We start from the raw sequence: 12,289 nt of genomic DNA, 5'->3' as shown, positions 1-12,289 counted from the left end.
TTATGTCAGCCCTGAAAGAAGTGTGTCTAAACATTGTGTTCAACAAACACAACACACTTCCTTTCACTGAGGTTGTGTCCTATTGGTTGATTAACTGAGCCACAGAAAATCAATAAAAACTTTAATTTGTTAAAAATCGTTTTCATTTTTCAAGTCAAATTTCAGTTTCTACATGTGAGGATTTTCTGCTTTTCTGTTTTATATGATTGTAAACTGAGTATCTTCGCGTTTTGGACGGTTAGTTGGACAAAAGACATCGCCTCAGACATTTTAAAGACCTGAATTATAATCAATAAAATAATTGGAAGATGAATTGATCATGAAAAAGAATATTTGTGCTGATGATGCAGAAGTTTCCATATAAACACACAGAGGAAAACCACACAGGACAAAAAACTCAGTAAAAATATGATTTCATTCACATTATATACAAAATACAAATACAATTTATGTACTAAAATGTACACACTCAAAAATTCATTAAGCCTTGCCAGTGTTTACATTCAGTAAAACGAAATTCACACTGATAATCATCCATTTTGGAGAAAGAAAGGAAAAATGTACTCGCTCACAGAAATGTAAACAGACACAGTGATCCATATTTACAACAGAACAACAACGAGCTCTGGACAGACGGACGGACACGCGCATCGACCTCTGTCCCCCAGAGCCGTCTCACAAACGTCCTCGTCAATGTTTATCAGTGTGAGCAAAGACAGACCAGTGATTCCAAGACGAGATATAGCTTATCTGACATGAAGTAAATGGGGGAAAAAAAAGGTCGTAGATGCAGAAAATATACAGTCAAATGTTTAAGAAAATACCAGTGATCAAAAAAATAAGATGTTTTATTGAATATGAGCTATTTTGGTTTTGCAGTTTGTACTCTGAGTCTCCGTCTTTGGGTTGTATTAAATTAGAAACCATTTCTTTTAGTGAGCAAATACTGGATTTAACTTCTAGAGAAGCAACATAAGATTATTTCAGACATTTTGATGGTCAGAGCTGAAATACGGAAAGCTGTTCATTCAGTGAATGAGCTGATTGAAGTCATACAAATAGTAATGTCTCCCTTAAAAAAATACACACAAATCTTGATCACAAAATCCTTCTTTAAAAATAGCAATAATTTCATATCTATTATTTTACTTACAAGGTTTTTCTTTAAGACTTCTAAAGTAAAGTGTGAGGAACATCTCTTCCAATAGAAACATGAGGAGGACAGAATAAATAATCAGCAGTGAAAGTGGGATTCAGGCTCTCTGAGAGAAGCTGAGGTCTGTTGGAAATGAACCTCTCAGGTGAAGCAGGTGACTTCCTGTCGCTTTGAATCAGCCGTGGCTCGGCGGCTCTCTGCGAGCGTCAGAGGAAAACCCCCGCCGGGCTCGACAGAACCGATTAACGGGAGGTTTCTCCACGAGCCAGAGACATGAGTGAGATGGAAAATCTGACTTGTGTGCAGAGGGTGAGACGTGTTTGGCGGTGTCTGTGGAGACCAAACATCGGTCTTTCAGTCTTTATGTGCTCTCAGATGAACTTCGTCGAGTCTCTTTTGCTGATGAGGACTTCCAGCAGCCGCAGTTTAGCTTTGACATGCTTGTATTCGTTGTACTCCACTGCCAACGGGGAGCGGTCCTCCTTCTGCACGTTCCTATGGGAACAAGACAACAAACATGAAGAAACGATGGAGGCTCGGCGGTGGAGCAGCCATGGCGTGGATGTCTGTCCTTCCTGTGCGACCTGAGCGAGCTGCTCTTGTTCTCACCTTCCGTTTTGTCTGAAGAACTGCTCCTCGAACTCCTTCAGGGTCTTGCGGAGTCTCTTCTTCTCCTCTCGGGCCTCTTGGAGCTGCTCCACCAGTTCATGCCTGTTAGAGAATGAGCAGAAACAGAATATTCAAATGTGCTGAAGGTCCATTAACAGTGGCGGAAGAAGTACCCCGAGAGGTACTTTTATTGAAGTACATGCACCAATACAACAATGTAAATATACTTCACTACAAGCAGAAATCCTGCATTCAAAGCACAACAGCTAAAATAAACTTAAAGCATGAAGAAAAGACGTACTGCTGGAAGACTAACGTGGCTGGAAAGAAGCAAAAGCAAAGTTCGGCTAAAAAACTGTAATTTTCTATCATCTTTGCTTTGCTGGTGGAGTATTTGACCTCAGCTACTGAATGAATCCATGTGAGAGGTTTACAGAGGTTTGGTGGAACAGCTGATTGACATCTCAAAAGAACAGCTGGTTTAATCTTTAACAGTTTTTTTTTGCTGTAACTCCAGCTGTTGAATAAATGTGGTGGAGTAAAAAGGATAACATTTGCCTCTGAAATGTAGAGAAGAAGTCTAAAGGAGAAGAAGAGGAAAGGCTCGAGTGAAGTGCTGTGTTAGCTGTGGTGACTTACGTGGTGGCGGAGTGCAGGTTGGACAGCCTCATGTCCGTCGTGTTCTTAGAGGGCGTGAGCTCGTCCACGGGTGAAATGAAACCGTCCCCTTCCTCGTCCATGTGGTCCAGGAAGCCGAGGACGCCGAGGTCGGGCCGGACGGTCACGGTGAACTGTGTCTTTGAGTCGGCGTCGTCCTCCGAGCCGTCCTCTTCCTCCTGCGGGAGCGTAAAGATGTCAGCAGGTGGCCGGGGGTGAAAATGGCCACGCCATGCTGTGGCATTAAAGCTTCCAGGCGCTCCAGCGCGAGGATCGTGTTAGTGGTCATAAATCAGCACACACAGCAGCAGATACACCGTCCTGGTTTTGATTCCTGTCTGTACTCGTTAGTGTGTACACATGGAGTTAATGAAGGCAGTCGACTGGAAGATCTGAAACTAAAAACCGTCCACATTCAATCTGCAGCAAAATGCACTGAGCAATGATTTATGGAGATTCCAGTCTGTCTTCGGACCCCTGCTGGATCGTTCTGGTTTATCACAATGACTTGGTGACACCTAACACTCATCCAAGGAGCGACTGAGATCAAGGAACATGACGGCACTCAGTCAGACGATCAGACTCAAACGTTTATCTGGAACATCTCAATGACAAGCTGCCAAACCATTTCCTGATGGAGCTGCTCATTATCAATACTGATCCTCTCATTTATCAATACTGATCCTGTCATTTATCAATACTGATCCTGTCATTATCAATACTGATCAATCGATACTGATAAGATCATTGTTGTTGGCAGAAGCTGGATGTGTCATCTATCCATCCATCCATTAATTTAACTGTTTTCACGAGTTCTCGGTACGTGTGGTGTCAGGAGTTACAGGTGTTACAGGTGTTCCTCCTGTGCAGGTGTCATCCCAGCTGGAAGCTGATTGGCTGCTGTGACATAATATAGTGACACTGAGCTCTTTGTAGTCCTGTTCAGCTGTTTGCTTTCCTCATAAACATACACATGTTTTTATGTTTTCTATTTTTCAGGTTGTGAATCACTGATCTCTGCTGCTTTATTTGCTTTATCACATTAATTGATTAATATGCGCTCATAAACTGTGATGCATGTTTTGGTAAAAAATGTTTTGGTTTTCTCTTCCAGTTAAGTTTAGCTAACCTGGAGGTCTGACTGCTCATCTGACTTCTTTTTAACCGCGTGTGTTGCTTGATCTCAGAAATGACCTTGATAAGAACAACGTGATGATTAATGTTTGAACAATCAGAAATACAAGCCAGGCTGTAATAAAGCAGAGCTCTCCTTTAAAACACATGAACGGCTCAAACATTTGGATCAACAATCACAGGGCGATTCAAACGTCAGCTACTGATTCAACGTCTCTACAGGTGCTGGTGGCAGGAAACAGGCAACTACCCAATCAACAGGCAGCAATCAGGTTCATTAGACGGGTAAAGGGTGGGGTGGAGGTGGAGGGGGGTGGGGCAGGGCGGGGGGAGCTGGCGACTGATTATTCAAGCAGCAGCAGCAGCTCGTCACCTTGATGTCATCGAAGAAGAGTGCGGTTTCGCCCTCGATAATGGGCTGAAGGAGGGGACCTCTGCGCTTGCTGGAGGGAGAGCCCTGTGGTGACGGTTAAGAAGGAGGCGTTAACCACGCTGAGACTCACTCTGGTGTTTACAGCAAGGCCACGAGAAAACGCCAGACTGCCGTCTAGATTTCACCAAACTCTGCGTCTGAACTGTAAGCCGAGCTGAAGCTCAGCAGAGTTTTTCCAGCTTCACACCACAGAACCACCAAATGACCAGAATTTAAAAAAACAACACGAGCCTAATTAGTGTCAACAAACAGCGTCCTGACGAAGGGCCAAACTGAGGTCAGCTGATTTATTTGCGATGGAAACCGCAAACATCACAACAACTGTTATTTTGTGTGCAAAACAAAAGAGAAAAATAAAACAGAACAAACAAATTAAAACAAAGGCCAGAAATGTTTGTGCATCCGTAAATTTGGTTCAGTGGACAAAGTCACTCTTCAGGATCATGACTGTTATCAAAAGGCTGTAAGAACAGGACTTACTGTAGGTATGAAAAATGCAACACGTGGTGTTGTTATGGGGTTAAAAGCTGGAAAAAACAGTATAAATTCCTCTTCATTTGACCTTTGCCGGATAAAAAAATGTTGCACTGTTATGTATAATAGCTGCAGTCCCAATTTACATAATGGAGATTAGAGATAGTGCATTATATAAGAGTACAGTGGATCCATAATGCAGATCAAATCTTACGTAATAGAAATGCTATTAAAACACAAATAATAGAGAAAATGAAGCCGACACACTCGTCTATAGGCAGAACTATTTTAAGAAACCATTAATGCACCAAAGTAGAATAAACAGAGCTGATGTTTATCATATTCATATCACAGTCAAGTCTTTCCACAGTTTCCGACCCTCTCCTGCACTCAGCTGTCCTGATGTCACTTCCTGTGAACTCAATCTGCACCTATGAGCTCCTTTACGACCAGGGGATCCTCTGAGCCGCTAAAGCCGGACTAAAGGCCTGGAAAGGTGGATAACACGTCTGTGGCACGGCTGCCACCGGTTCCCACGGCAGGCACTAAAGCCAGTATGAGCCAAGGATTAAGTGTCAGCAGACGTTCTGACAACGCGCTGATCTTTGCCGCAGGACAAGTTTGCAGCTGTGCGGGGAAAAAGAGGGAGGAGGGAGGATAAAGGTGTGATACTTACAATGACGGGGATGGTGGAGGCTCTGCACAGGATCTGCTTCACCAGGCGATACCTGTCGTACAGGGGCTTCATGATTTGCCTCTCGCACTTGGTGACCTGTGGTAGCAAAAAAGAGGGAAACGAAGCCATCTTGTTAGCACGGCGTTACCCTCTTTCTGTCCTCCTCTGTCCCCCTGCAGGTTAACTGGCTACTGCACTCACATGACCCAAAATGACAGCTAACCCAGACTGGCATGAAGGTCGCTAACCACGAACCACAGAGGCACGCAGCGTGAGAAGGGATGGCGGTGACACAAAGGTCAGCTGTACTTCCTGATAAACGAAGAGACCAGCACGGATTGGCCGGCACAATCATTTTGCGGCTGGATTTGACATCAAAGTAAGTGTTGTATTTCCTTTTCTGTTCAGCTCTTTTTAGCATAAACTGATACATTTCTGAAGAAAGATCTGTATATAAAAAGTCAAGGAATGAAAGAAGACATCCATCCTTTCAGTTTAAGCTAACAGACGCACTGCGAAAGCTAACCAGATGCAAACACTCCGTATTGAGACATTATTCACCCCTGACTTGCAATCTGGGTCACAATCAGGCGGTAAACAAGGTTTTCTCTGTTTGGGCCAAAGTGGCCGTCCGGACATCAGATCCACAGTGTGGAGTGTGGAGTGTGTCAGCATCTGTTTATTTGAAGGATGACTTACCGGTCGACCGTGTATGTTCTCGTAGGAGAGCAGAGCTTTCTGCAGGGCAACTTTCTCCGCTCCGATCTGCTCTCGTGTCATATCCTGTTGGCAGGGGGACAGGAAGTGAGTCACAACATTTCAGAAATGGCCTGAGTTCAGTCTGTGCTGTAACTCTTTTACTCCCTCACACCCGCTTCTTGCAGTGCCATAATAAATTCAAGCCCTGCTGCCTGCTCTAAAATTCATGCTGTTCTCTAACATGAATCCTCCATTTACTGGATGTACCTGCCTGTGTTTTATTCATTCATCCTGGTGAGTGTGCGACGTGGTCCTGGTCTTACCTTGATGTCCTCGGGGCGGTTCACCTCCTCCCTCTTCTCCTGCAACTTCTTCAGAATGTTCTCCAGGGTGCTTTCCACTGGAGGCTTGGGCACTTTCTCCTGCTGGGGTTTCTTCTCCAGCTGCGAGCCGAAGCTTTTGGGCAGCGTGTTGCTGCGCTGGCGGGTCAGAGGCGGCAGGTCCTCTTCAGACTTCATCAGCTTGTGCTCTGATGAGGATGAATATATATGAGCTTTGTGCATTTTAGTCTCAGTTGTGTTTAGGAGCGCTGCTCATGTCGATGTCTCACCTTTCAGCTCTTTACGAAGTTTGGCCAGTTCATTCACCCATCTGAGCACCTCTGGGTTTGCAGCTTTATCACCGTGGGAGGGCTGGATGGAGACAAACAGCAAAAAGCACCTGTGATTATTGCTCACATGAACGTAATTGTTTGGACCATAAACCTGAGGCAGGGGTCAGTGTGGGATCATCAGCCTCACACCTCTGTCTCTCTGGTTCTTACTGCTGCACTCACCCTGTATTTCCGCTCCTCTTCAAACCTCTCCTCAAACTTGTGGATCTTTTTCTTCAGTATGTGGATCCTCTTGGTGAGCTGGGCGGACGTCAGCTCCTCTTTCTCATCGTCGCAGGAGCCGAGAGACGAACTCCGTCTGCGGCTGCACAGATTCGGAACATTATTAAAGTCACTGACAGCTCCTTCACGCAGCCTCTACATCACAAACCAATGTCAAGTCTTTACCTGACAAATGAGTGAGCGTTTGGTGGTGAGGGAGGCACTTCGGTGTCGTCCAGGTACTGCTGGCACTGTCCGTAGGCGTAGAAGCGAGGGGACAGCATTGGGTCGCTGTCCTCCTCTAGCAGCTGGCGGATCAGGCGTCCCCCGGCGTGAGGGGACAGTCGAGCTTCCTCGCGGTCCATGCTCTCCCTCTGTAGTGACGAGTACGCCGGGACTGGCTCTGAGTGACACACAACAAGCAGGCTTCATGTTAAAATGTGACACTTTGCATGTTGTGCTGTCAAAGACGAGATGCAAACAGAAGATATGCAAACAAAAGGTAAGTCGGTCAGGGATTCTAGTTTGGAAATATGGTGCATGCTGGTCAGCAGACATCACACAGCTCGCCTTAGCACAGCAACAGCAGATTCACCATATTACCCAAAGAGTATTACAGCTACAAGAGCACGACAAAACTCCTCTAGAGTTGGAGTTTAACAGCATTTTATGAACTCTAAGTTCTTTGAAAAGCAGTAAAATCCTCACAGCTGAGAAGCTGGAACCAGGAAATGTTTGTCATTTTAGCTGGAAAAACAACTATCAAAATAGTTTCTGATTCATTTTCTAACCAATGACGAATGGATTGATTGTTGCAGCTCTAATCGAGATTTAGATTCAAGGTTTGCAGATTAAAAAAAGAGAAATTTGTTGCATGCAACAAAGGGGCTATTTTCGAAAGAATATGCTGGTTTCAGTTTGGATGTGATGGGTCAAAGAGTTCTGGGAAAGTCCAACAATATGTTCATTCTCCAAAGGATCAGCAGCTGTTCTCTTCCAGTTCACCACAAGGTAATTTCTAGATCATCTCTGCTGTTGTGAAAGTAAGTGGACATGATGAAGCTGCCCTCTCTAAAACAGTTAAGAGGCTCCACAGTCACAGATGTTGTTCTGAAACTGTGGGGAAGACACGCCCTCCCTCCCCCTCTCTGCTCATCCCCTGGTTACAGTCTTCACTCTGGCAATAATTATGTCTGGTGAAAATAGCCATGCAGATACCCCTGACAATCCCTGGGCTATTAATAATGCCTGGCGCTCCGTGGGATAATGTCAGGGCGCGACCCCCGTTGAGAGGAACAGGGTTTGTGTTGTAGTTTCCACTCGCTATGTCTGTCCAAACACGTGCGTGAGAGAAAGACTTGACGGTAAATGTCAGGTTGTTTGAGAGACTTCACCGTTAAAATGAGAATGGAAAACTCTATCGAAAACATAAAACTCAGCAGGAATAATAATGCAGATTTCATGGAAAAGGAGAGAGCCGTCACACAGGGAGAAGAGATGGAGGGAGGGAAAACAAGCTCAGAAGGAAACCAGCCGTCAGTGTAAACATTCAAGGTGTCAGAAAGCGCCCGTGAAAATATGCACGGCCAGTCTAAAAGTACACGGGCGTATTTGTCTTAGCTGGGGTGAGTTGGGGCGTACGAGAAGCAACTTATCTCAAATTCCAGCTCTGGTCCTGGGAGACCTCCCGTGCTTTGAGGTACGTGCAGTTTATCAAGTAGCACGTTGGAGCTCGCTGACAGCAGCAGGTGAAACTCTTAATCACACCGAACGTCCTCCTTTGAGCTCTATTATCTGGCTCAGAGAGCGGTGCGAGTGTAGTCGGCCACTAAGGCTCCATGGCATTTGAAATTAATCCTTTAAATCAACCGCTCGCTGATGGTTCAGGATTAAATAGACTAATGAAACAAAAAACATGCCGGTTTGCCATTTTCACTAAAGGTTGTTGTGTGTGCGACGCACAGCCACAGCGTTCCAGATCATTCAAGCATGTTGCCATGCAGTGGAAAAGGTCATTCAGACAGCCTTTTCTTTCTTTCCTTCTTTCTCTCTGACACGTTATTTGCGAGTCAGCACTGACAGTGATGTAACATTACACTTACCATCACAACAACTTGGATGAAAAATGCTTTTGAAATCAAGGAAGGGGGTGTTAAAGAACGGAGAATCTAGAGGAACAAGAGGGGAGAAGACAAGGAAAGGACAAGGTGAAGGAATGAAAACAAGGAAACAGAAGTAAGAGAGGACCAGCGTGCATCCCTCTTCTTGCAATAAACATGGAAAATCAGGCCTCCCTAAACCTTAAGGAACTCATAAGACACATGAACCTCAGAGTCTTGTCTCTTCTGCCAAAATGTCCCTTAATATCTTTCCACTGTCGCTAGCACAGAGGCAAGGACCGAGCGGCGTCAAATATCAGGTCACCATGACAGGGGCTGGCACACAGTGTACTGGAACAAAGGTCTCACACCACTGCCTAATGCCCTCATCCACCCACAAGCCCATTTGGACCGTATTACGCCCTCTGTACAGTATGCACACATCTCCTAATAGTACTTTCTTCCATTATACAGCTTTATTACCTGCTTATTCGGCTCGGCACGTTTTGCCAAAACATAAATCCCTCTTTGGCCAAAAAACCTCACGTTCAACTTTGCACAATGCATTTACACAATTGCAGTTCATGCTATTGTAAGCCCTCCTGGCTCTCATGCTTCAAAAGACCTGATCTGTTCACCATCTCGTGCACCTAAAGGAGATACTGTGCGTCTGAATGGCCTGTCACAGCCAATCAGGCAAACTCCCTGTGGCGTCCTCGCTGCCACGAACTCAGTTATGTATTCAGGACAGAATGTACAGGAAGGCGGTTTGAGAAGAGGCGAAAACCCAAGAAAAACAACAGTGATCTAATACAAAATATTTTTATAGTGTTAAATAGTCGCCTGGATTGCAAATATCCTGAACAAAGTGTAGAAAGCAACCCTCTAATATATTCTCCCTGCAGCAAATTACATTTTAATTACAAGCACAAACAATCATGAGGACCACGTACAGACTGAGAGAGCCAAAAAACACCACAACACAACAACCTTATGTAGACTAAATCAGCAGTTTGTCGGCTCAGGCACGATATTCGAGTACTTGATGGTTCTTCTCTCATGCAGCAAATGCTGCACAGCAACAACAACAACCTCTCACAACCTGATTTTCAGTAATCACATTTGGCCACCAGAGAGCTCCACAAAACTTGCAACTGTTGGCTAATGCTCCAAACACAAGGTTGGTGAAGTTAGGAGATTTTTTTATTTTATTTTATTTTATTTTATTTTTGCAAGGAACAAATTGGCTCTGACTGCCACATCAAACAGGAAACAGTGGTGGTGGGAGTGAAGACCAAAGTTTGGAGCAGAAACATGTGAAAACATGCCACAACATGTCCTTTCACTGTATTTCACTATAGGACTGAACCTGTTGGTTATCATTCCAGTGTACAGTTCTGCAAAATGCTTGGCTTTCACTGCAAAGCACAGAAACCCCCACCCACCTCCGCTGTGTGGCAACATCCTAACAAAACAATCACTGTCTCAGCGCACGGCGATTGTGCATGATTTCCTTTCAGCACAAACGCCAACGCTACATAAACAAACGCATTAGTAACAAACTCAGAAGAAGTCTGACAGCAAAATGGAGGAGGGAGAGACGTATGAATGATGCAATGCATCTAGTATTTCTGCAAACTCTGCATTAGAAATGACACTCGATGAGCCAGCATCAATAAATCAACCAGACATACTTCATTTAAATTTGATCTTGTGCAAAGTCGTCACTGAACGCACACGCACAGACTTCTATCGCTATTCTTGTGAGAGAGCAAACGTGAGACATTTCAAAAGGAGCATGAGTCTGAAAATTTCAACCAGGATCAATAAACTCTCTCAAGCCAAGTTTCTACTGTTATCACTATTCGACATCCCCTTTAATTATTGATTTTTGACTGTGAATTCTAGCAGCAGCTGAGTCTGCGAACAATTCAGCGGCAGAAATTGCCAAGAAAATGACACATCCTGGTAAAACCCCCCGGATTGCTCTTTAAATAAAAGCACAGGAGGTTCATCCTGAGATGAACACAGGATTCAAGGTTCCCATGTGGCCTAATTCAACTAAACAACAAACTGTCTGCAGTGCTGCCTTATCTTGGCAGCCGAGCAAACAAGCACGTCTCCAGTGCATGTTTCTCCTCCAGATATAGGTGTCTAGAGGAGTTAAGAGGATCTTTTACAATTAAATCCTGCAGGAGAAGCAGAAGGAGTTGCATCAGGAGGAGGAGGAGGAGGAGGAGGAGAGGCAGCAGAAGGTGTGCAGCTGCTACCCAGACACCCATGTGCAGAGCTGGGTGGGGGGCAGCGAGTGGGTTGTGTGTGTGTTTGTGTGAAAAGGTGTGTATTCCAGATAGTATCTGACCTCTTTAGAAATGAAGTATTGCATGTGAGAGAAACGCCTTAGCATGAAAACACCAGCAGGGTGGCCTACAGCCTCACCTCCCCAGTTGTTGTCCTCAGTAAGTGCTGTCAGGTCCAGCCGTGGCACGTCCTCGCAGCTCGTCTTCTCGCAATCAGGGTCCGAGGCTCGCACCTCTCCGCCGCCGACCCTCCCCGTGTCACAAGTGACGGGCGACTCCTGGATCTTCATCCTTAGCGTCTGAACAACCATGAGAGAAAAGAAAAGCGAGCTCAACGACGATGACCAGCCTGCGAACACACTCTTTAAGTTGAGCCACACACTCAGACTGGCCCTGCCCTAACAGAGTGGGCTGCTCCCTCCTTGTGATTGGCTGCCTCGGCTGGCCAAAACATCCGCCCATCTGCCTTCGGCTGTGTGTGAAGGAGCCGGAGTGGATTGGCTCCGCCTCGTCTTTCACCCGCTGGAATCCCTTGGCCCTCCCCCTCTCCCTCCCTTCCTCCTTCCCTCCCTTGTTTTCTCTCTACAGTAGTCCTCCCTGCTTTCTCTCTTGCCTGACATGCATATATTCCCCACCCTAGTGCTGCTCTGGACTTGTTTGTTTCACAGCAGCAAGAGCACAAGGGAGGGGTTGGGGGGGGGGGGGGGGGGGGGGCAGATTGTGAGCCAGCACACGTAGGCTGACTGGATGTTTTTTTTTCTCTGCCTATTGCTCTCTGTCTGCAGGCAAATATTCGGCTCTAAGCAAAGATATTTACATGCACCTCCTCTACCAGCACCTCCTTACTTTCTGTTTCCTCACATTGTTCGGCCATCACCCACCAGCTTCTCCCCTCTCTCTCTCCTTCCACCTCAAACTTCCATGAACTCCATGATCAAAGCTGTGTAATCAAATTTTAGTGTAATGTATATAATTTGGGGCAAACAACATATTCAGCTGGTCGTGTATTTAGAATGTGTCCATGGATCACTTCGCGCTAAGCCCATGGGGTCCCATTTCCTCTGTCTGGGCGTGGGACCAAGCTATTTTTAGGAAAAACAGATCAAGACACACTGCTACTAGACCTCATAAATGCCACAGACGGCTTACAGGAAGGGGTACACTTGAATCTGGTTACA

The 12,289-nt window shown here is 45.5% G+C and overlaps 1 protein-coding gene across 2 annotated transcripts in view; it reads right to left on the bottom strand.

Moving 5' to 3' along the window:
- Positions 1-202: 202 nt before the first annotated feature.
- fam13a (family with sequence similarity 13 member A) overlaps positions 203-12,289 on the bottom strand; it is a 58,456-nt gene continuing 46,369 nt past the window's right edge. The window contains exons 15-25 of one of the 2 annotated variants that reach the window (XM_076727686.1): positions 11,251-11,410; positions 6,899-7,115; positions 6,674-6,815; positions 6,449-6,530; positions 6,162-6,367; positions 5,839-5,922; positions 5,140-5,235; positions 3,930-4,013; positions 2,405-2,601; positions 1,766-1,867; positions 203-1,651 (exon numbers count right to left, since the gene is read on the bottom strand). In XM_076727686.1, the coding sequence (XP_076583801.1) occupies positions 1,528-1,651; positions 1,766-1,867; positions 2,405-2,601; positions 3,930-4,013; positions 5,140-5,235; positions 5,839-5,922; positions 6,162-6,367; positions 6,449-6,530; positions 6,674-6,815; positions 6,899-7,115; positions 11,251-11,410 (1,494 nt within the window). In that variant the 3' untranslated portion in view covers positions 203-1,527. The remainder of the gene's footprint in view (positions 1,652-1,765; positions 1,868-2,404; positions 2,602-3,929; positions 4,014-5,139; positions 5,236-5,838; positions 5,923-6,161; positions 6,368-6,448; positions 6,531-6,673; positions 6,816-6,898; positions 7,116-11,250; positions 11,411-12,289) is intronic. The other variant, XM_076727687.1, reaches the window with a different exon arrangement.

The sequence above is a fragment of the Chaetodon auriga genome, chromosome 4, assembly GCF_051107435.1.
Source record: "Chaetodon auriga isolate fChaAug3 chromosome 4, fChaAug3.hap1, whole genome shotgun sequence".
NCBI classification, from domain to species: domain Eukaryota; kingdom Metazoa; phylum Chordata; class Actinopteri; order Chaetodontiformes; family Chaetodontidae; genus Chaetodon; species Chaetodon auriga.
The sequence above is the reverse complement of the archived record's forward strand: the minus strand, read 5'-3'. Positions and strand labels throughout refer to the sequence as shown.